The 24,263-nt window shown below is 37.8% G+C and overlaps 2 protein-coding genes across 5 annotated transcripts; both read right to left on the reverse strand.

The window, feature by feature from the left end:
- Positions 1–526: 526 nt before the first annotated feature.
- On the reverse strand, positions 527–17,705 carry spag5 (sperm associated antigen 5). 3 transcript variants are annotated; one of them, XM_028018801.1, is made up of 26 exons: positions 17,012–17,705; positions 15,790–15,862; positions 15,593–15,706; positions 14,541–15,042; positions 13,283–14,486; positions 12,421–12,613; positions 11,286–11,402; positions 10,199–10,291; positions 9,990–10,124; positions 8,820–8,939; positions 8,312–8,404; positions 7,757–7,891; positions 7,116–7,209; positions 6,886–7,033; positions 6,746–6,796; positions 6,237–6,411; positions 5,087–5,220; positions 4,808–4,976; positions 4,066–4,207; positions 3,196–3,436; positions 2,648–2,780; positions 2,475–2,555; positions 2,249–2,398; positions 1,001–1,075; positions 815–895; positions 527–731 (listed from the first exon to the last, which is right to left on the reverse strand). In XM_028018801.1, the coding sequence occupies exons 2-26, from the start codon at positions 15,814–15,816 to the stop codon at positions 660–662; spliced, it is 4,479 nt and encodes a 1,492-aa protein (XP_027874602.1). In that variant the 5' UTR covers positions 15,817–15,862; positions 17,012–17,705; the 3' UTR covers positions 527–659. The 3 variants fall into 3 exon arrangements, with proteins under 3 accessions (XP_027874602.1, XP_027874601.1, XP_027874600.1); XM_028018800.1 differs by having other exon boundaries at positions 13,283–15,042; positions 15,790–15,856; XM_028018799.1 differs by having other exon boundaries at positions 13,283–15,042.
- A 153-nt stretch (positions 17,706–17,858) lies between these two features.
- Positions 17,859–23,089, reverse strand: trmo (tRNA methyltransferase O). 2 transcript variants are annotated; one of them, XM_028018802.1, is made up of 6 exons: positions 22,876–23,089; positions 22,020–22,159; positions 20,970–21,144; positions 19,969–20,126; positions 18,881–19,414; positions 17,859–18,220 (listed from the first exon to the last, which is right to left on the reverse strand). In XM_028018802.1, the coding sequence occupies exons 1-6, from the start codon at positions 22,962–22,964 to the stop codon at positions 17,976–17,978; spliced, it is 1,341 nt and encodes a 446-aa protein (XP_027874603.1). In that variant the 5' UTR covers positions 22,965–23,089; the 3' UTR covers positions 17,859–17,975. The 2 variants fall into 2 exon arrangements, with proteins under 2 accessions (XP_027874603.1, XP_027874604.1); XM_028018803.1 differs by having other exon boundaries at positions 18,893–19,414; positions 22,876–23,088.
- Positions 23,090–24,263: the final 1,174 nt, after the last annotated feature.

Here is a 24,263-nt window from a genome sequence, read left to right on the forward strand (position 1 = left end):
AGGGACCTTAAATTGATTAGTGCAATGCCTACATAATTATTTCTCTTATTACTTGTTTTCAAAAGATAATTTAGTAATTTTTATACTTGTATGTATTCTAGCCTACAATAACATGATGATACAATCCCTCTTTTTCTTAAAACTCTCTTATTCTGCATATTAAATTGATACATCCCAATTCTACTTTTGAATATATATATATATAGCGAGAGAGAGAGAGAGAAACATAAAAACGTTGACATTACAAACAACTTTTCAATTGAGTCCAGGCCATTGGATACCAACACAAATACTAAAAATAAAAGCAGAAATGTGCTTGATATAAGATGAATAATTATCAACTAATGTTGAATTGTGGACAAGGGTTGCAAAGAATCATGCCAGGTGCCACAAAATGGCCACTGGGCCACACTTTGGATACCAGCATTTCAACAGTAAAGTTCCCAGAAAGTGTTTTATTTTTTTAGAACCAGAAAAGTTTAATGAAATGCAAGAGAAAATATCAAGATTGTTAATGTAATGTTAATATTGTTGATATTTCATTTATTGACAAAAGAAATGACATGTTAAGATATTTTAATCATTCTAAAGATTAAAAACAAGTCAATGAACACAAAAAACATAAATAATCTAAACACGTGTCGACAACCAGAAACGCTTCAGCCGATGTAATCCACCAGCCGCTGCAGCTGTTCGCAACGTTTCACCACTTCTGGCAGCGAGAGGAGAGTCTGTGAGGAAATAAAAACACGTCCATCAAACGTTAAAAAAGATTAAATCACAAATATGAACTACAACAGAATAAATGCCTCACCTCTCTGACTTTATTGATCATGTGGTTTAAAATCTGGAGCTCATTCTCAGACTTCTGCTGGTTGGTCTGATGGACGATTTGCTAAAAGAGATGTGATGATAATAAACACGATGACTGTCTAATATTTTCCCACACAGGTGTGTGGACAGAAATCACAGTGAGCCCACAGATATGATCAGCACTCACATGCCGCTTGGCTCTCTCCAGGAGTTTAAATTTGGCCTGCTCTGCTTCCTGTAGACTGGCCTTAAGCTTCTCCACCTGGTGGACAAAAATATCAACAATCACAAATCGATGACTCTACAGATAAAACAAGTATTGAATGTGCCACAACTTTTCATAATAAACATATCTCCGAAAGTGTTATTGGTATGAAATTTTTCACCAGGTAGAAACCCAAGTAATCCATACATAGAGAGAAACAAAAACAAATAAGTTGAAATCTATCCATCGTTTTCATTAACCACAAACTTGAAATTACAAAAATAAATCTGCTTAATGGAAACAGGATAATTTTGAAAAAAAAACTGCAATGGAAACATTTTTTTATGCGAGTCATGTGATCAACCCAAGAACTCTGCCAGATGTTACTACTGATGGAAACGCAAAAGAAGACGACAGACCGTGGTAGGAGGATGATGGGGGTTTTTTTATTTATTTGTTTTTTGGACAATGTTTAGCTAGCTCCACCAGATTCTCCCAGCATCACACAGTTAAAAAGTGTGTGACATCATCATAACGCCTCTGCAAAAACACAGACTACAATTTCCCCAAAACGCTGCTTACGTAGCAACTCCCACATCTGATTGGCTTATACAGTAGTTGATGAGCGTTTGCGCCACCATGGCTGAATTGTGAATGTATCTCATGCAGCTGTTCAACAGTAAAGTTTGGAGATGGGAACATCATGATGGGAGGCTGTTTTTCTGCACATGGTACTGAAACACTTTTTTAAAAATTCAAGGGACGATGAATAAAGAATGAGAGAAAAAAAAACAAAAAACTGCTAGCATCTACCAGAACGATGAAAATGAAATGAGGGTGGACATTTCAGCAAGACAATAATCCAGAACGCAAAGCCGAGAAAATCCAACTGGCTTCAAAGAAAATAAATCTGTTCGAATCATCCAATTGAAAATCTATGGAAAGAACTAAAAATCTGAGATTTAAAGGATGTTTTGTGGAAAAATAGGCAAAAATCGCAAGAGGAGGTCTTGAAGCTACAAAGGCTTTTGTACAAAGAATTAAATATCAGTAGGCATTTTGAATTCATTTCACATTATTACACATATCTTAATTTCTGAATTTATTAGGTTTTGTTTTTTTTCTATGGTTGTTAGCAACAGCTGGTGAAAATTGCATGTCAGAAATATGTTGGAAAATAGTGATCAATGCTTATTTTACCCACTGTAATCAGCAAGCAGCGGAACTGACCTCCTTCAGCAGCTGGATCTTCTCCTCCATGTGGTGAGCTGGGGCCGCCGCCGGGTCGCCGGTTCTCCTCAGCTCCTCCCGCAGGAACTGGGACTCCACTCTGGACTGCTCCAGGGCACGACGCAGCTCAGCCGCCTCCCTTCGCAACTCCTGAAGGGGAAATTTAAAACATCAAAACTGAACAATAATGTTTCCTTAAAGCTCATATCTGGGTTTTAAATTATACATTATTGTCGCTCTTGTGTTTTCTTAAAATCTCCTGGGCCTCTTGGACGTCTTCCATCAGCTTCGTCAGAGTTTTCTCTTCCTATGTACAGAGAAAGAAATAAAAAAAACATTTAAACTCGTCAGATTGAATCTCAACCCGACAACAGATGCAGAAACATCAGGAGTCCAGACCTGAGCTTTGTGCTGCAGAGCCTGTTTTCCTCTCTCCACCAGGCTGCTGAGGCACCGCAACTCCTGCTTCAACTCAAGGACTTCAGCTTGATGCCTGCTGCTTGAGGTCTGCAGCTCCATCTGCAGGCCACCGCTGGAACAGCATGAAAACATTAGAGGGGGAAGAATAAAAAATCTTAAAACCAAGTTGTTGTTGCCAAGTTAGACAAGATTGCCTTCACATTTAAGTATCGACCAATCTCCGATCTCCCAAAAATTAGGCAAACTTTTACCCCTAACGTTCCAATTAAATATATAACACATATTGAAAATAGTTTGGTAAGCTAAAACATTTATGTGTGGAACAATTAAAACAAACAACGTGGATCTTAACATCCGAAAAGTTTTTGCTGACTTTTCTGCTGTTGGACGGCTGGTGGGAAATCATGTCAGACATTTTTTCCTTTACCACTCTATAATTTTAAACAGAAACTATAAGTAATAAAAGTATTTATGCATTAAATCCAGACAAATCAGATCCCATCTGCTGCCTCGTATCGACCACCTACATGGTGCTGTGCAGCTCCTGCAGCTGCGCGTCTCTGCAGCGCTGAGCCTGCTGCAGCGTGCTGATGAGCTCTGCGACGGTTCTGCTGAGGCCGGAGAGGAGCTCCGCCATGCTGCTCTGCTCCTCCTCATCCTCCTCTTCATCCTGGACTGGCTCCGAGATCGTCTTTGGGTTGAGAGCTGCGACGCGGGTGAAGGCACTCGTCTCGCTGAAAAACGCGTCACTCTGTGGCTCTGATGCATCTGAGGGGAAACAAAGATCACCAATCAGACTCAAATCAACATTTTTAACCAGCATGTGAAGCAGAATCAATCTTTTTTTATTATCATTTGAAAGTAAAATACATGGATAAAGATTAAATGTTATTATGAATTTCTTCTCAAACTTTTGATATTTTTTGAATAATTGTCCAGTGATGAAAACAAACAAAAGTTTAATTCAATTAAAAATATATATTTTAGATCCCAAAGGGAAAATAAATGATGTTGTAGCAAACAACCAAATGTTCAATTTTTATTTAGCCAAATTATATACTATTTTAATACAAGGCATTCCTTAAGACTGTTTCAGCCATTCAACATGGAATAAAAACCTGGAACTCACTTCCTTCATTTGTTTCAAATATAACGAATGCTGGAGCTTTTAAAAGAGTCTTTAATAATTTTATCATAAAAAATTTTATCATTGTACATTCATGAATTAATATTCATTACCAATGCTATATTAAATGTGTGTCACTGTTTTTGTAATAAATGTTTGTTTGTTCTTTTAATAACATGGACCCCAGGAGGAGTAGCAATTGTCACGGCAACGGTTAATGGGGATCCAGATAAACAAACAAATAAACTCATATTAGTTAAAAGGTTTTCACCTAAAGTCGAGTCTGTTCTGACGTCTTCCTCCTTCTCGGCCGTTAAAGCCACCATGACGCTGTCGACGAAGGAGCTGGACGTCTGATGGCGCGCCGCACCGGAGAACATGGCCGACTCTTTCTGCTTTTGGTGTTCTTCCCTCTGAAAACAAAATAGTTAAGCATAGAAATGTGCTTAAAACTCTCAACACGCCGCATTTACAACCTCAGATTAACAGAAACTCTCAGGGAAGCAATAACTGACCTTCTTCATGACCATTTGTCCTTTTAATGGTCTTGGTCAGTGCTTCTCAAGAATTTGAGCAATGTTAGAAATACATTAAAATATGCAAATTAATAAATAATACATATGAAAATAAACATTTAATTGCCTAAAATGCAAAAATATTCCTTTAGAGATCATTTGTAGCAAAGGATGCAATTGCAGCTAAAAAAATAATTTCAATAATGTGAAGAACTCCGTAATTTATCCTCCATTTAAACTCAATACAGAGTAGGGCTCTGATGTGTTTATTAGTTTTTGGATTAAATTGATTAATAATCGACAGAAAAATGTGCTACACATGAGATTTTGTTACAGGATTTGAACCAGCCAAAGCTAAAAATGGGTAGAACATATTTAGTTTATATTAAATGCAAAATGTTTATATTTTTTGTACAGTTTTGTCTTCATAGCTGCTCTAAGTGTGTTATTCTCTTAGCAAATGGCTTTTTTTTGTCTTTATGCTTCAGGTTTCATTACCTGGTTGCTAAGGGAAACCTGCAGCTCTGTGGTCAGACCGCGCAGCGTGTGATGCAGGATGGTGATCTCAGTGACCGCCTCAGCCATCTTCTCCTGCAGCTCCATGCGAGCGGCGCCGGCTGCGCATCGGGACGTTTCCAACTCGTCACTCAGGCTCTGATTCTCAAGCCTTTAAAAAAACAAACACAGATCGAATTAAACCTGCATGAATAATGAGAGAATCTTAACTAGCTGGATGGTTAAAAGATCCCAACACACACAGAAATAAAACAAACTTACTGAAGTTTGCACACTTCTGATTTCAAGTCTTCGCACTCAATGTTTCTCTCCCGAAGCGCCTGCAGGTTGCTCCTGAGCATCCGCTCGCTCTCGGCCACCTGCTCCCTCGCCAGCTCATTCTCCATCTGCAGGAACTGAAATAAAAATGGCTGAGATGAAGCGCGGGGTGTGAACATACATCCATAGATCTTTGAAAAGCAAAAGCGGAACCTTCTACACAATCAACAAGAATGCAACAACTGGTTTCTGGATGGCAAGTCCACAACAAAACACTTGTCTTTTCCAGCAGCCATCGTACAGTGCATATAGCAGTAAAGCCAGTTGACTAAACCTGCTGAAGCTCTGCTGGGCTTGCTAGGTAACGGGCTGTGCCTGCTAATTTGTGACGTTACATCCTGAAGGTTTTTGAAATAGCTCTTTTTCCAGACACCAAAAAACATTAATATATTGCCAAAAACTACATATTTTATTAGGATGTTTTTAGAAGAAGTAGAATTCGTCCCCTTTAAAGCATGGTATTCTGAATACACGCAGCTTTTTGGAGCTAGGAGTTTGAAACTGTTGTAAGAAGCCCACTCCATAATTTGTAAAACTTAACATTTTACAAACACTGTAGCAACCAGGGTATAAGAACACCTTACAAAAGTAATACAATTGGTAAATATAATATTTACCATAAAATTGGTAAATGAAGTAATGAGAAGCCAGAAAAGGATGATTGTACCTACAGCCAAGGCAACACCTTCAAAAGATTGTTTACTCGTTTGCTGGTCACACCAACACCAGCTGATTATATCAATTCCTGTGATGTTTGTGGCTCCATTAACATAAACACACTGCAGATTGTTCTATGTTCTTTCTTTCTTCGGTGAAACTCTGCAGTGAAAATTCACACTTTATTACATAAATGTTATTTTTTACAACCAGTGAACACCGGACACTGAGAAGCATCTTTAAAAGTCTTAATTAGCAATTTTGCAGGTTTTTAGTAAATATTTTGTATTTCTGCAGTTTGTGCAAAAAGTGATTGTTGGTTGGACAACAGAACAAAAAAAAAAACAAAAAAAACAAAACAGTTTTTGGAATTTAAGCTGATTAAATAAATTTCAAAATAAAAGTGTCACTAAAACATGACTGGTTTCCAGCTGACCTCATTCATTTCCCGCACGCCGCCCAGCTCGGTGCAGACTTCCTGCAGCTGCTGGATCTGAACCGTCTGAGACTGGGAAAGGTTCTGGAGCTGACCAAGCTGCAGGTCGCTCTCAGCCAGCGCCCGGTCCAGTTCACCGACCCGCTGCTCTGAACCCGACAGAGACGCCTGCAGTCTGGAGGAGAACAGGAGAGAAAACACACAGCAGGAAGAAATTTACTGAAAAACTTAATGAAAGGAAGGAAAGAAGAGTGGAAGGATCTGCAAAAAAGGAAGATAAGAAAGAAGGAATGAAGGATTTGAAAAAACCAAGGAAGGAAGGAAAGGAGAAAGGAAGGATTTAAAAAGAAGCAATAAAGGATCTGAAAGGAGTGAATAAAAGAAAGAAACAAGAGATGGGAAATGAAGTCTGGAAATCTGAAAAGCCTTCTTCCTCTACAATCTTTTAGTTTCTATAAATTCTCTCAAATTGTTGAAACTTCTAAAGTCAAATCAAAGTCGGCGCTTACTGATTTGCTCTTTCGTTGGCTCCATGCAAGTCTTTCCAGGTCTGCTGCAGGCTGCAGAAACAAAAAGACCCGCATGCTGCGTTTAAGCAAAGGTTTCAAGTCATCACCAGATATTCTGACCTCTGACCCCTGGATCCTACTTGGCGGTCTCGGCGGCGAGCGCCTGCTCCAGGAAGGCGTAGGACGCCAGCGTGGAGGAAATGGTCGCCGACAGCTCCGTCACCTTCCTCTCCAGCTGAGCAGACTCCTCCTCTCCCGCCGTTAGTTTCTGCCGCAGGACGCCCATCTCTGAAATTTACCAAAACAGAAACTAAAACGTCTGAAACGCTCAGAGAGGCAGAAAAACAGCGTGGAGAGAATTAAACGCCACCTGATGTCAAGATGGTGATCTGCAGATTTAAGTCGCTGATCTGCTGCGAGGCGGTTTGAAGGTTCAGGTGAGTTTCCTTCAGCTCGTCTTCAATCTGTAGAACAGAGGATCGTTGGAGGCGACGCTTTTAGTTTCAACAAGCTAAACCGCCAAACAGAACTGATTTAAATTAAAACACAAATTTTTATTGTCAAGATTTCAGAATGAAACTATCCGAGTTATCAGGCCGATCAGTCCAATTTTAAAATGAAACACAAAACTTAACACTTCACTACGTATGTAAGGAACGAAGGATACAGAAGATGTAAAACACAATGAAGGGAGAAAGAAAATGAAAAATGATGAATGAAATGAAAGACAGACAAAAGGACAAAAGATAAAGGATGTATAAACGAACAGACAAGCAAATAGAACAAACGAAAAGACAAAAACACAGATGAAAAGAGGGATGGACAAACAAAAAGGACAGAAGAATTAAAGGACTAACAAACGAAACAGTAAAAAGACGAATGGACACAAGCACAGACAAAAAAACAAATGAAACCAACTAGGCAGCCACTTTTCCCCAAAGTACACGCTTAACCTCCAATAATCTGCTCCATCTCAGATTAAACTGCCTAATCCAGCCTGTTTCATCCGACCTGCTCTCTCTCTTCGGCGGCTCGCTCTCTCGCCGTCCGATGCTCGTCCCTCTCCCTCAGCGCGGCGGCGGCTCGCTCGTTCAGCTGAAGGAGCGTCGGGGCCGTTTTCTGCAGGAGGCTCCGCACGCTGCAAAGCTGCCAGACAGAAAACCAGGGTGTGAGGGTAAAATGTTATAGTTCAGTTTTAATTCGTTGAGACGTTTTGTTCTAGTACAGCTGGCTTTATTCAGTTTTTATTAGTTAAATATTGCTTAGTTTCAATGTAGCCTTTTTTATTTATAGTAGTAGTTTTAGTTTTTCATAAAAATAAAAAAAAATCTATTTCACATCAGTTTAAAAGGCTAATAAATAGGTTAACACGAAAGCAAAAGTTTTATATTTATAATTTCAGTATGTTTTAGTTTGAATTAGTCACAGTTATAGTTTTTCCCCATTAATCACAGTTTTTATTTATGAACTGCAAAAATCATAACCAGCGAAGTTTTTGTTACTTGGTTGGTTTTAGTTAACCCTGCTGGAAACAGAGAAACGTTTTAGTTTCTCCGCTGAGCGTACCTCTTGCATCAGGCTGGAGTGATCCTCTGCAGTTCGGGACAGAAGATCAGAGGCCGAGCTCAGAGTTTCCTGGCAGGTCCGGTTCAGAGCAACCTGCAGGAGATGAGGAAGCAACACGATGCAGATTAGGATCAGAAGAGGCGATTCTTACAGAAGGAGGCCATTTTTAGACATGCAAATCTTTCAGCGTCAAACAATTTTATTCGATTACAATTTTTAGCGTCACAATTTGATTCAGAAACGATTTTTAAATGCAGAAACCAATAGAGTGTTAACAAATAAAACATTTATTTAAAACAATTCTAGAAGGTTCCATTTTGGAGAATCAAATTCCATCAGTTTATCTTAAAAGAAAAGTATGTTTAAGAATAAATGTCTGTAACTTAAATGACCGATATACATAGTTCCCACAAGTCTGAACCGGAAGTGATCTGTGCCATTGATTTGCAATTTTTTATAGAATACATTTTTTTTCTGCACCTCTACTCATTTTGACTGGTTTGTTTACCTGATCCGGGTAGGTTTGGTTCAGAGCCGCTAGCAGCTCCTCCTGAGATCCGACACATTTCTCCAGAGCTGAGACTTCAGAGGCGCAGTGCGTCCTCAGCTGATCCATCGCACTGAAAGCCTGCAAACAGACACACATGTTGTAAAAGTACAACACCATAAATCGTTTAACCACATGATATATTAAAACAACCTCAATAATTTCCATTTGCATGATCTTTTTTCCTACCAATAAAAGTCTTCACTCTCTTGGTTTAACTAAATCTTTTTTTGAAAGATAATTTTGTTTACAGAGACTAAGTATTCATTTTATTTTATTTATTTTTGGATATTTAAAATATTTTCCAATTCCAGTGCTAAATGTTCACTATAATTTAAGTTATATTGATCTTTGAAAATGTGTCCTTACATTATTATTATTATTATTATAATATGCGATTACTATTATACTATTTTAAAATAGCCTCAAAACAATAATATATCATTTATCGCAATAACTTCTGGGACAATTTATTGTGTAGAAAAATTTGTTATGACAGGCCTACAGTTAACAGTACAAAGGTAGAAAATAACTACATTTTCTGCAGGTGCAAAAGTCTTGAGTTGTTCCTTGTTTTTTTATTGAAGCACTGACTTAATCAGTTAGGTGAATTATCCCTGATTTTTCTTTTTATTTCCATGTACATACCCGTTCTTATTTCAATTTATTTATCCGATTTATTTTATAATTAGGTCATATTTAAAAATACCTCTACTTTCACACTGTTATAAACTTTATATTACTAATTGAAATATATTTAAAAGGTTTGGATGGGAGTAGCTTGTCAAAATAGAAACAATTTTGCCTTTAGAAGAGGCCAGTTGCTAAAAGTAATAAATCAATTAACTGCAAGCATTTTTTGGATTAATTAATTAATAATTAGACAGAAGAATTTGCTTAATAAGAGCCTTTTATTGTAGAAAGCTAAAACCTCTACCACTTTAAGAGTTTTTTTTCATGTTAAATGCAAAATATATACTTTTGTACAGTTTTGATATAATTGCTGCTCTGAGTGTGGTGTTCTTTGAGAAAATGGCCTTTTCTTGACTCTGTATACTTTTGTTATTGATAAATTACAATTAATACTTTAGTTCTAATTAATATGAGATATTGATCTTGTATTTTCCTTACTGCCTCCTTGGCCGCGAAGGCTTCTTCCATCCGAGCCTCCATGCTGTTCCTCTGCTGAAGAACTTCTTTCACTTTCTCCAGGATTCTCCTCTGAGTTTCCTTTGATTTCTCGAACAGGGACTTCATGAGCTCGTACTGCAGAACAGCACAACAAAGTTGGATTAATTATTACACATATTCAATCAGCTGAAAGATATAAATTTACATACGTGGGACGCCAGGTTCTGATGGTCCTCCCTGATGGTTTCGCCCATTTTCTTCATGTTGGACAGAGCTACATCTGTGTCGCTGCTCAAGGAAGACTGCAGAGAAAGTCCAACAGGTTTAAAAACATTTTTATCTCTAAACACAGATCGGGATTCAAACACTTTTCAATAAAATTCAAGCACTTTTCAATAAAATTCAAGCACTTTTCAAGGTAGGATTTCAAACTTTTCCAGCAACACACTTTGAGATAAAAACAATGCAAATAACCTTTTAAAAAAACAGTTTCAATTCACTATCATGTCATTTATTACTATTATTAATAGTGTCTTGTGATGTTTTCTACATCGAGGAGAAGGAAAACTAAAACATTACATCCTTTTATGATTATGAGCCACTTTTATGAAGACAAAACACTAATCTAACAAAAAAAAATCTGCAATTTTAATAAAGTTTTTTCTAGGTATGAAATATAAGTAAATATTTATTTAAATTACACAGATCAATAAGTTATTGAGTCATTAGGAATAATAAATATTCAAAAATAAAATAAAAAATGTTTTGTAATTTTTTATTTAGAAAACAGAAATAATTTTGGTAATTCTAACTAACCTAAAATAAGAAAAGTTCAGTTTGATTTAACTTCGTAAGTCATAAAAAAATGCTTGTCTTTTAATTAGGTGTATGAGAATATCTGATTTAAACTATAAGCAATGTTTTCCAAATTTAAGCTTTCAATCAAGCATTAGATTGCATTTTACTACAAAACTGAGCAGTTTGAATATCAAGCACTTTCAAGGACTTTATACAGAAAACAAGCTCTTTCCAAACCTTGAAAAAAACCTCACTTTTGTAAGATGTTTGTGTTTTTATGCATTTTTCACTTTCTGTATTGATGTTCCTTTTATGTATATATGGTCATTGTCTTTTTGAAGCATTTGTTTTTATTGTTGTACTACTGCCTTGCTGACTAATAAAGACTATTAAATTATCTTATTTTACTGAATTTCAAACATTTTCAAGGATTTCAAGCACCCGTACGAACACTGACAGCAGTTTAAATGTTGAGGTGATATCTGTGGTTTGTCTCACCATAGCAGCTCTCATCTCCTGCATAGCCTGGACGAGATTCTGCAGGGAATTTCCATCAAGCTCCAGCTCAGTTATCCGGCTCAGAGCCTCCATGTAGAGATCTCTGTACATCGCAGTCTGAACAAGGAATGAAAATATTAAAGTTTATCAGAAAAAAATCTAAACAAGTTAATGAGGGATGCAAATTAATGGTTTATTTGATTAAAATGAGTTCCAATTGATTAACTTATAAAGTCCACTTAGATCTTCTTTCAGTGTTGCAGTTTAGCCACCATCCAGCAGAGGGTGCTGCTGGTCATCCTGAAGTGGAGCCAGTTGATACAAAAACAAAGATGGCAGTGCTATACCAGACCCGTAAATGGTCCAAACTGAGTTTGGTGTATACAGCACCACATTAGGGCCATTGTAAATTAAAAATAGAATAAAAGGAGGGATAGATTTGCCAGAAAAATCTAAAAAATTTGAGATTGATCTCAGAAGTCTTCTAGAAAGAAATTGGACATTTTTGAGCTCGAAAAGTCAAAATTCCAAAATTTGAAAAATTTTCATATGTACGAGCTCAGAAAATTTGCAATTTTTTTCTAAGAAATGTAAAATGAATCTCTAAATTTCTGAGTTTTTCTTCTTGCAAATTTTTGACTTCACACACAGAAATTTTCATATTTTTCCCCCAAAACAATTTCTGAAATTAATCTCAAAATTTCTGAGTTTTATCTTGCAAATTTCTGACTTTTCAACCTCAAAAATGTCCAAGTTTTTTCTACATTCCTGAGATTAATCTCAAAATTTCCAAGATTTTAGGTAAAACTTTATTCAATTTTTTTCCTATCTGCACATATGAGGGTCAGGTGTGAGATGCACACATAAACATATCTACTGTTATATGTTTTGAAATATAATCACCCGACAAGCTCCTTAAGTTACACAATGCCTTTTTTTTTTTCTTTTAAATCCAGCATATTAAGAAAAATTTTGCCATTATTATAGAAAGACAGTCGGCCCTCTTCATGGAAGAGAAAACTCAGCTTTTTAAGAAAATGGCTGCTTATCAATTAGTTGTTAGTTAATCGATAAGCTCAATCACTCGTCAATGGATAACTTGCATCCCTAGTTATTATCCCTTCAGTGTTTTTACCTGACTGAGCTCAGTGTGGTCCGTCTGAACCAGCTTCTCTCTCAGGTCCGAAGGAGCCGGGCCCGAAGAGGGGCGGCGGTGCGCCCTGGCTGCAGCCAGCTGCTGGACCAGCGCCTCCACCATGATCATGCTGGACGTCAGCCTCTGCTCCAGCTCCGGCCGGGGGAGGCTCTCCAGGCTGCCTGGAGGTAAACTGAAACCACACCAGAGAACTTTACATCTAGCGATGGCATAAAATTCATATCACAACATACATTCTGATGGGTGGCGGTAACGATATGTATTGCAATATGATTTGTATAAATCTTACAACAGAAACAAAACAAAAAAACTGATTTTTTTGCAGTTTTTGCAGATGTAAATTGTATGCAATGTTTGTAATTGTTTTGTTTACGTTTTTTTGAACCTGCCTGTTAAATGACCTCTGGTTACGTTCCCTGCCTTTCTGTTTCCCTCTTGCTCTGTTTGGATACCAGCTGATTACATCATCAACAAGCATTACTGTGGTGGCCAGTAGGATGCAGATCTCTATCTTAGGCCAAATTTCTGTCATTTTTCTACAGCTATCCATCAATCTATTCACCCATTAGTTATCCATCCATCATGGGCATTAATCTGTAACTTTTGGAGAATCGTTTTTTTTTTTTTTTTTGAAGACTAGGTTGATTATAAACACAATTACGTTTAAGGATAAGAATCAATTGAACAGGTTTAAATTCACCGTTTCTAAATATGAAAAGAAGTTTGAAAGAAAGAAGAAAAGAAACTTCAAAAGAAAGAAAGGTCGACAGAAGAAACAAATGAAGGAAAGAGAAGAACGTTTGAAAAAAGTTGGAAAGAAAAAGAAAGAGACATCACTCACTTCCAGATGAGTGGTTCGGTCGCTGTGCAGGAATCGGTCACAGAGAATTCCCTCTTTTTCACAAATATTCCCGACGTGTTCAGACTGTGGTCCACCATCTTCAGTGGACTGGTGCCCACACAGACGCTGTGGCACTGTGCAGGATCCGCTCTGTCTGAGGGGGCCATGAAGGCAGCAGGAGGAGCGACGCTCATTTTTCCACATGCCATCATGAGGAACTCGGCCATCTGCTGAAGCTGCTGCTGAAACTGGCCATCAGGAATCAGCGGCGCCGTTTTCGGCTGCGCTTTCTTCCCAGAAACCTCCTGTGGCTTTGAACTTACAACCGTGGAGTTAAGCAGAGGGTGGGGCATTGGGCTTTCAAGCTGCTCTGCTAACAACCCCATGGACTCAACATTAACAGGAGCCAAAAGGCTTTTCTCATCCTCCAGAGCAGAATCGTCAGGTAGAAACATGTCCTGACCCGATACCAATGAGCGCTTCAGCACGGACAGAGACGCTCTTTTCATGATGGGGCTGAGAAACTGCAGGGCGGAGGCAACTGATGGACACTCCGACAGGACTTTTAAGATAGCAGGAGATGCAGGAGTAGCTTTTTCTGCAGAGTTACAGAGACCCAAAGAACCCAGAGCGCTGTCCTTTGCCTCGGAGTGGGATCTGGAATCCAGCTGCTGCTGCTGTGGTAGAGTTTCTGCCGAAGCGTCAAGGTGGCTGCAGTCGGACGCAACTAATGATGCGTTAGTCTCAGGTGGTAGATTAGCATCAAACACAACTTCTCCATTCTTCAGACGGTCGTTCGTTTGTTCTTTGTTGTAATTCTCTTTAGGCGAAGTCAACATCTTCTCAGACACCTGGGATTCACCTGATTTCCAATCAAAGTTCTCATCCTGCCCATTAGGTAGCACCAAGTTTATTTCAGCGCTGCACGGTTGTAGGTCCGGAATAGTGTTCACCTCCTCTGGCGAAAGCGAGGAGTTGTATTTTACATTGCAGTAGGGATGATCTAAGTGATCTTTACCGTTTTCCAGGTCATAATCACTGGCTAACACACTCAGATCCATGCTAAGGTTGCAGCCAGAACAGGTGTGAGAAAGAGGAATAGTCTTATCTGCAACATCAGCGTCCGCTGGGATTTCTACCTCGCCACCGCTGCAGTTCAGCAGCTTCAGAGTTGGATCATCGGGGTTTTCTGATCTCTGCGCTGTAGAGATATCATCATTTCCACTGCTGCAGTAGAGATGATCGACATGCTCCGCTGGAAGCAGCAGGGTGCAGTCGGCTGAGTTTGTGCCGTCGTCTTGTGCTGGACCCCAGTGGTCATCCAGGGGCAGAGGAACCGTCTCCTCCTTTAATCCAGTGGAGTCTGAAACTTTAACATCACCTCCATCACAGGCGAACGACTTCCACGCTAAATATTTTTCCTCAGCGGCTTCACAGGCGATTGGAGAATCCGGCTGTTCGACGCTGCAGTTGCAATATGGATGCTCCACATGCTCACCGCAGGGTTGCTCCATCCTGCTGGGTGAAGCGACTGAATCTTCCGCTTCGGCGGTAAGAGTAAAAGTAGTCACATGTTTAGGCAAAATCAAACTCTGTCCTCCACCATCTGAAGAGTCTGAAATCTCAACTTCACCTCCGGAACAAATAAAGGTTTTGAATACGACATCTTCAAGTCCACACACAGACTGGGTAGTATCCATGGAAACAGGAATGGTCACAGTGCCCAACTGGGTCTGCGTGTCACAGAGATGAATGTCAGCCTGTGGAAGAGATTTAGTAATGAGTAACAATAGAGCCGTTTGCAAAAATTACACTGTTAAAAATCACATCAATAATTTGAGCTCTGTGGCCTGTTATGGGAAAAAATGGGGGTCCTTTTTTCAAAGTAGTATTTCCACCATGCCATTCGTTTGTCTATAAATGAAGACGAAATATGTAATTAGCAGGCTAAATATTAGAAAGCTAAATATTTAGCTTGACAATTAAGTAGTTAGTTTGAAACTCAGTATTTAGCTTGCTAATTACATGAATCTAAATTTAGTGGCAAATTTAATATTTAACTTGCTAACTGAATATTTACTTTAAAGCTAAATCTTTAAGCTGAAGATAAATATTTAGCTTGCTAATTAAATATTTAGTGTGTTACTTACATTTATAAATATAAATAACACAGAAATTATGATTTTGAAAAATGAACTCCATTTTCTATCTTATCATCTAGGAATTTTGGGCTGTGTAACTTTCCAAACATCACCTCACAAATAAAAAAAACCTAAAAGTCAATATTTTTGAAAGTTTGTATAAACTCACCATGCCAGCTTTCACTGTGTCACCGCTGAATTGTGGCTTTGACCTGATCCTCGATGAAGGAGTCTCATTTTCCAGGCTTCTCAGAGGAGTACGCTCGCCTCTTCTACTGGAAGACTACCATCAACAAATGTTTAGTGGATCATCATCAGATACCAAACTCAGCAATAATCTCGCACTGTGCGCAGAAGAAGACTTACCCAGTCTTCTATGCTGGACTGTGACATCCTCTCACAAAGATCAATCCGGAGTTCACATAAACAACCTCTTCAGCTGCAAATTTAAAACAATAATAATCTATTTTTTACATCCCCAATCAATTCTCAATCACGTAATACACCAAAGAATTCCATTGCAGCTGCAATACTGCTTAATGCTTCTCTGTTTAGTCGTGGTTCACTCCTACAACAAGCCATTTAACAGCTGCTGCCATTACCCCAGTTCTTTCTTTTCACGGTAAAAGTGTATTTTCGTTTAAAGTGTAAATACTCCCATGAAGGCCAGTGCTTCTGTGATTTTTGTGTCCAAGTCCTCTTAAAACTCAACTGAGCCAGGTTCTGCTCAACATTAATTCCTTCTAAAAGGGAGTTTTTATTTCCCACTACCGCCATATGCTTTTTCATCATAAAGACAAGTAAATTCAGCTCAGTTTATTTTATTTTTAACAGTACAACCTCACAAAATATGACACGGTTATTTATAAAGGAAAAATCAATTCAGTCACATCATATCCAATTTTTTCTAATTATCAAATGTTATCTTAAATAGCATTAGACCAATTATAATTATCTGAATTCAAATGTTTTACATTTAGGAGTGAATAGAAGAGTAAATCTAAGACTTCGATTTACTGTGCAAATTTGTTTTCTCATTATCCATTACTTTTATATGCGCTTATCTGAATGTTTATTAATTAAGTCACTATTTACTTATTTTTAGTCTGTTGCTGGCTTAGTGCTCATATTAAATATTAGCATTTAATGTTTTAATAAACAACACCGGCCTCTGATACTATTATATGTTTATGTTTTACCATATTTACTGTGTTTATTTACATTGTTTAGCAGGCGTAGGTTTGTTCATTATTTACACAGAAATCTTGAAATCTTAAACCTAACCCTAAGCTAGCTTCTGATCAGGCAGATAATCAGAACCTGTTAAACACTTACTAAATGCTATAACACGTATTCCTAGTGTGATATCTTTAGATTATTGAGGTGTTTAGAACAATAATAGTAGAGTATAAAGCAGCTAAAGACGTTCAGAGAGCATTAAAACACGTCTAAGTTATGGAAAACGTACGTTAGCTGAAGTTGGTTTTCTTGTAACGGAGTCAGTTAACGAACAACCAATTAAACTACAAGGAATATTTAACTGCAATTATTTAAAACACGAGCGATATATAGTCTTAAAATACTTTACCTTCCAGACTTAAACAGCCAACTTGAACCAAGGTTTCAAATCTGATGAATAAAGCTGTTCTCCCCGAACTGACATCAACCGCGTTACGTTCAAAACAGACCGATTCAAAAACACAAACTCGGCGCTGATTGGTCGCTTCTCTTCTTCTGACCCACAAGCCCTGCTTTTATGTAATGCCGCCACCCAGAGGAAGGAAATGCAACTACAACAGGGAGCTGTTTTCTAAAATATTTTTTTACCCGAATAATGTTTACTGGATTGAGTCATACTGACCTATTTTTTATATACAGATACATTCAATGAATTAGCGTTTTACTGTTTACTTCAGTAACAATTCATTAACTGAAACACACTGTATGGATTAATTACAATCAAACGGAAATTTTCAAGAAAATATTAATCTGAATTATGACTTCATGTTTCCAGGTAATTACAATACAACATTCAATGTTGTAATATTACATCACACAAATACAAAATAATTTTAATGCAGAAATATTGATTTAATGAAAAGTATATTCATACCTGCATAAAGGCATTTAAAAAAAATAAACTGAGTCTGACATTACAAAATAAATTTCTTGCTCTTGTAAAAACATTACAGCTAATAAGCAAAGTAGTGGTGATAGCAATATGGATGGTCTTTTGTACTAATATAAATACTGACTATAATAGTATTTTTTTCTACTCAAGATATACGTTGGACGTGTGTGTGTGTGTGTATTCTTTGCAATAAAGTATTATTTTTATATATTTTTATCTTCACCTTGAGTGCCAATAAATGTGTTCTATATGTTGTGCATTTGAACACAACCATTTGTAAAGATAATACATTTTTACAAAGAAAAACATCTTTCAAGCCATTTATTATTCATCTAACATGAGAAAAAAATAAAATAAAATGAATAATTTTGTCTTCACATAGACACTGCAGTGAGGAGAATTTAACAGGCAGTTTATTGTTTTACTGACACTGATCTTCAGGTCCAGGTGGTCCCACAGGTCGGACCTCCAGAACCTCAGCGAACCCCTGTCCAAACCAGCAGGTGACGTCCGCCGTGTCCAGAGAGAAGAAGAAGAGTCTGTCTTTGCATCGGGTTCTCCTGTAAACTGACCTGGGGTCTGCTGACAGCACAGCCCTGATGGCGGCGCCGGCCTCCTCTGGACTGCGCAGAAACCTAAACCTGGGTCTGTCGCACTCAGACGGTTCTGTTAAAAGAGACATTGTTTTAAAACAGGGGGTCCAAAATGCGGCCTTTGGGCCATTTGTGTCCCTTAGACTGATATTTTGTGGCACTCAACTGCAATTCAAGAATGATACAAATTTGTTTATTAAACTTTTTTTCAATCATGGTAAAATTATTGCTAATATGATTTTCTTGCAATGGAAAATGTTAAGCATAATTCAAAGTATTTGTCTTTTTATAACCAGGCTCTAATAGTAAGTAGAATCGTGTTTATCGAGGGACTTTTACTGAAAATCCAACTTTGCTGCATCCAAATTAGCTTTAACTAACTGATTAAAATTGGCTAAATACAGCAAGCGTTTTGAAAGAAAATGACCTGAATCTCTCTTACAACTGAGAATAAATTTGTTCGAATGAGCCTGAAGAAGCATGAAAAAACAGAAGCCTTTCTTTTAATACAGCAAAATCCTTTTTACATTTTGAATCTATCATAAATAACATCTCTAATTAAAAAATTTGACAACTTTCTTTGCTAGATTTAATTTAGTTTTTTATTTTATCTTTTGCTTGTGAATACTTTTTACTTGACAATTTTGGCCCATGTAACAAAACGTTTGGAGATTTCTGTTTTTAAACAAATCAGAAACAACAGCGCCCTCTTGTGGAGGACATCAACTTTTACCAGTTGTCTTACCAGATGAATGTGCAGGAAGGAACGCCTCCAGTTGTTTCTGAGCTTCAGGGGTGAAACGCACATCCAGACTGGAAACCGGAGGCTCTCTGATCCAGTCGGCGATGGTTTCACTGCCATAATTGGGCCGGTGCACGATTTCTGCTGCTGGTTCGGCTTTTCCACAGTCTAACACTTTGTTTTTGTCCTCACAGTCAGGTGGTGCCAGATCTGCTTCGTTTACATAAGACTCCACTTCTTTCAGCAAACTAACAGCTTCTTTGGGTAGAAAAAACTGAGTCGGTGGCGGCGTTAAACAAACACCTGCTTCCGATTTCTGTCTCAGGTGAAGAATCTCATCTGTTTTGTCTTCTAGATGAAAGCTTGAGATGTTCACCTCCTTCTCTTCAGACACAGTCTGTAGATCTGGGTTTGATTCCAGCCGCGTCCTCGTGTTGAGAGAGTCGTATTCTGGGATGTACGGTTTAATGTCCAGGACGGGAGTGCCGGCAATCATATCAATATCTGAGAGATGCAGCGTGTCACCTAGAAAACAAATAAAATATTTTAGGATTTCCTCAAAACGCCGCACATTACAAGAACTATAAACCCATTGCATGTTATTGTTTACATGCGGAAATTTCACGTACAACGCTAGAAGGCAAAAAGTCGATTCTTTTACATGCCATCCATAACTGCACTGCCACGACAGAAAAACAAAACTGGTCAAAGTGAAACCTTGACCAGGACAAAGTCAAGCTAGCAAACTGACCTATTACTTCCCCTTCTCTCTCTCTCTCGCCATTTATTTTTTCATTTAAAGCTTTTTCCTGACCTGTATTTTAGTGTTACAGGTCAACTAGATTCAGTATCTAAAAATACTGAATCTAGTTGACCTAATGATGATAATCTGTAGCATCATGTGTACATTAATTATTTAGTGCACTATGTTGACAACATAACAGCTAAAACTACTGCTAGTCATTGCCAGCGAACAGCTTTTTGCCCTCCAGCAGGGGATAGAGGGGCGGGATTTTTCACTCCCAGTGAAGTCCCACTGCAACATGTCTACATCCATCTGATGCAAAATGGCTTCATACCTTGAATTTTATCCAGCTTGGCCAGTGTCAGTCCAAGGGAGTTTGGTCGGTGTGGACTTCGTGTCGAGTAAACTCCGACTCTCTGACCGTTCAGCCTGGGAGGTTTCACCTTGGCTTTGTAACTCTGATGTCCGTTTTTATGGAAAAGGAAAATAATCCTGTAAAGATTGAATGTTATCAACAAAGATACAGAATGAAGCATCCACTTCCAAGTTTCAAAAATAGTAGAAAAAGTAGGGAAAACATCATATTTTAATGATATTAGCAGCCAGTTAATGGTATGTTGGGTTCCAAGAGAAAAAAGAAAAACTTAACAGAAATAGTCACACCACAACAAAATTTAAGACCTGTGATTAAGACATTTAAGGGCAAAGTTGTTGTTTTGTTTTTTTCAATAAACTTAAAACAATTTAAGGCCTTAATTTTATATACATGAATTTAAGACTTTTTAAGGTTGTGCAGACATCCTAATTTGGACTTCATCTGCAATAATGTTTATTTTCATTCAATTTATTGTGGAGAACAAAGGAACTGAGCTGAAAAGCCCATCATGTCACTAGTTTTAGTATCGAGTGTCTGAACCAACCCTGGGGCAGATAGAGAACCTTACAGCGTTTTCCTCCTACTGATGCTAATTTTGCATCTCAAACTAACATCAACAACAACTTTGAATCTTCCTGAATAAACTATGATACGAATCTCCTAGAATCAGTTTCATTCATTTATTTCCAAAGCACAACAACAAAAGAATAAGAGGTCAAGCATTCGGCCTTGGGGGACTCCATAAGAAAATGTCAATAACTTTGAACCTATATTGGATATTTAGATTTAATTTTGTTAGAATTAGCAGTTCTTTCCTGTAGTTTATGAAATAAAAAAATAAAACAAGTGTTTATCAGTAGGCCAGGAGATGATGAGCAGGACAAAATCCACTCGAGGCTTTTCTAAGCTTGACAGGTTAAAGGAATCCTGGAGATATGTGCAGTATATGCGTGACGTACCAGACGTGCGAGTACTGCCCGAGGCCCACCAGCGCATGCTCAGGGTTGTTGAAAACGCTCTGCTGGATTCGCAGCTGAGCCCGTGACGGGCCGCAGATAGTCGGCTGCCTGGGCGTCCCGTTCTTCACGGAAAAACAGGAGCTGATGTAACCGATCGGCACAGTCTGGATGTTTCCTGCAAAGTGTGGTTAAAATATTTTAAAAGCAGGCAGTTTAATTGAAACAGGAGAGGTAAACGGAGCACATGTTTTTTTGTTTACATCTAACCTAACTCAGTGGAAGGTTTGGATTGTATGAAGACCAGGTTAGTTCTTAAGACACTGAAATTATCCTGGATTCTCATCATTTTAATAATCATGTGGGAGTTTTGGTTGGACGTCATCATTTTCAGTTCAATTAAATAATACTTTATTTTTCTCAAAGAGGAATTAAACTGTGTAACTTATATCATCCAAGTAACTTAAAAGACTTTTTGTGGAAGGTGATGCTGTGGCAGGAAGGATCTCCAGTAGCAGTCAGTCTTGCAACGAGTCTGAAAAGACCACTGACTGAAGACTGTACAGCAGTCATGACATGCTAACAGCTGGATTTTCAGGCAGCAGAGAACATAATCCACAGTAACATGTCTTGGATGACATCATCAGTTGTTGGCTAATCCACCTCATTTGCTTTTGCTGTTCCTCTTTAAATTTCTGTCTGCCTGTATGGTCAGAAAGCTGGGCAGGGAGACTTTGGAGTCAGGGATATGATCTTTTCCAGTTATGGTGGATAGAAGAGATGGTTTGTTTTAAAAATAACCCACTGTTGTCAAGGTTACACATCTTAATTTTGACTGTTTGACAACTTTAGCTGTAAAAATGACTGAAGTAATTTAATTTAATCTTAGAAACGTTCATCTAATTAGTGCAAAAGTAAAAGTTATTTTGATCAAAGTTTTTCAGGCATTTTGAAGTTCTGTCAATGACAGTTCATTTTGTTTTCAGTCCTAACAGCTGATTATGACACCATGTTGTGCAGTTTATGTGTATTAAATATAAATAGTATATCCACCTTGTTCTAATGCGTCTGGCGCTGATAACGAAGATGTGCAATCTTTTTTACTGTGGCCAGAAAAGTCAGCCTTTGACACAGCAGCCTGAATCGACATCAGTTGTTTGCGATGCGCTCTGACAGCCCCGTCCAGCGTCTGTCTGTTTAGGAAAAGATGGAAGAAAAAAAGGTTATTAATGGAGACAGAGGAGTAAAAAACTGGAGACATCTTACCTCCCACCTTCACATTCTGGTTAAAGGGCTATTTCACTACTTTTAAGGAATATAGAATACCTTAGTTCAAAATCTAAAATACTTTAGATTTGAATAAACATTACTAAAAATACATTTTGCCTCAACCTGTGACCTGTTTTTTTAACATGCTACATATTTGAATTTTTCCCTTTTATAATTTTGCTTGAAGTACTTAGTGTTCTTTTTGAGTGTTTTGAAAAGTGCTATACAAATTACATATATTATTATTATTATTATTGAAAACATAAAAAGAACGCATTTTTACCACCTTAGAAGAGGGGAGGCTTGAAAATACCAATAGTTAATCTACTCAAACATGGAATAAATTGCTGTGCAACTGACAGAAATTATTTAAAATGCAGTTCATGATAAACCAAATTATCAATAAAACAATGCAGTGAAATAAACTAAAGAAAATCAATTCCACAAGGCTCATTTTTAGGAATAATTTATCCTGAAATAATCCAATTCAGGTAAGATCAGCCTGAGGTTTGTTTTTTTGCCCACTATCATTTAGTAACTATGTCAAATCAAATAAAGTTCAGATTTAGTGAAACAGCCCTTTAACCAGCAGCCCAATCGGATGCTAACTTCAGCTTGGTCTTTTTAACGTTAAACATACCTCAGATTTTTTATTTCTTTCCGCATAACAGAAACTTGTTGATGTATCTTCTTCATGTTCTCCCCGCAGTGTTCACACAGCGGACTCATTTTTGCCGAAACGAAGAGGAAACAACGAGAGAAAACAGGTTTTACCAGGTTAACCTGTAGCTAATAACGATAGTAGCAAAACCCCATATGAGCAAACCGTCGTCCGGACGTCATGACGGAGGACGCAGCTCGACGTCGGCGTGGAGAAAGCACGTGTTGGATTTTATTGTTGGCCAACAAAGGCTATTTACAGTGAAAAACAAACAGCTTACACGAGGCATTAAAGCGCCCAGTTGAGCATGTACAGAGCGTGAAACAGAATAATAACCGCTTTATTATCATTAACTAACATTTTGCGGCCATGGTAGAAAATAATTGAGTGGATTTAGGTTGTTTACACATTCACGCTTCTAACAGCAGGTGGCAGCAGAAAGGCAGGTGAAAAGATAAAAAAAAAATGGCCTTGGAAGCTTGATGTTATAAAAAAAGTCATTTTAATTACTTCAGTAGACGCAAATATAAAAGCAAAAAAGAAGGAGGGTTAGAACTGAGCTCTGTGGCACCCCACATGTTAGAGGGGCAGAGGATGACATATGGCCTTTAACCCTAACACAACAGGTTCAGTCTTCCACAGCTATAGCAGATCTATTTATGAACTTTGGCTAGGCTATTTCAAGACCCTAGCCTATATTTTCTTCTGGTGAACCAATTATCTTGTTAATTTAACTGCACTCACGAGATACAAAAAAAAAAAAAAAAAAATCAAATCTGCATTTTATTGGTCAAACCTGACTGGAATCAGATTCAACTTAATTGACCAAGATCATTCAAATTCAAAATACTTCATTGATCCAAAAGGAAAATTAAATGTTGTTGTAACTCATATATATTCAAGTTCTTCAAAAGTTTCTTGCAGATGGTGATAGCTGTTGGCAGGAAAGCTCTCCTGTAGCAGTCTGTATTACAGCGAATTTGAAGAAGCTTCTGACTAAAAACATTCTGTACACAAACAAATGATTTGTTTCAATCGCTCACACTGTTCAGAGAATAAGCATAGATATATATTGTATACTGAATGTACGTCAACCACCAAAAGTTCTATATGAAGTAGTAATCCCACAGCATGCTGCTGCCATCACCATGCATTGCTGTTTCATCAGTCCAGAAGACATTCTCTAAAAAGCTTTCTCAAAAAAGCAGTTTTTGGAAATCTTCCCAAGCAGTTTGTCTCATCTAATTTTTGTCAGTTTTGTAGAAAATGTCTGTTTTTGTAACATATTATAAGTCTATTCAGTAACTGTATTCACAGTGCAATAGTATGTATCTATAATACAGTGATTTGTGTGTTTTCTCTTTCTG

This window comes from Xiphophorus couchianus, chromosome 5, assembly GCF_001444195.1.
Source record: "Xiphophorus couchianus chromosome 5, X_couchianus-1.0, whole genome shotgun sequence".
NCBI lineage: Eukaryota > Metazoa > Chordata > Actinopteri > Cyprinodontiformes > Poeciliidae > Xiphophorus > Xiphophorus couchianus.

Bases quoted from the DNA above. Each gene is read 5' to 3' on its own strand.
- trmo (XM_028018802.1), bottom strand. From the start codon at position 22,964: ATGAGTCCGCTGTGTGAACACTGCGGGGAGAACATGAAGAAGATACAT. The intron at 22,160-22,875 runs GTATGTTTAACG...TTTCCTAAACAG, and splicing joins AAAGAAATAAAAAATCTGAG to ACAGACGCTGGACGGGGCTG. The intron at 19,415-19,968 runs GTATGAAGCCAT...TTTGTTTTCTAG, and splicing joins CAAGCTGGATAAAATTCAAG to GTGACACGCTGCATCTCTCA.
- spag5 (XM_028018800.1), bottom strand. From the start codon at position 15,816: ATGTCACAGTCCAGCATAGAAGACTGG. The intron at 15,707-15,789 runs GTAAGTCTTCTT...TGTTGATGGTAG, and splicing joins AGTCCAGCATAGAAGACTGG to TCTTCCAGTAGAAGAGGCGA. The intron at 10,292-11,285 runs GTGAGACAAACC...CTTTCTCTGCAG, and splicing joins AGGAGATGAGAGCTGCTATG to TCTTCCTTGAGCAGCGACAC.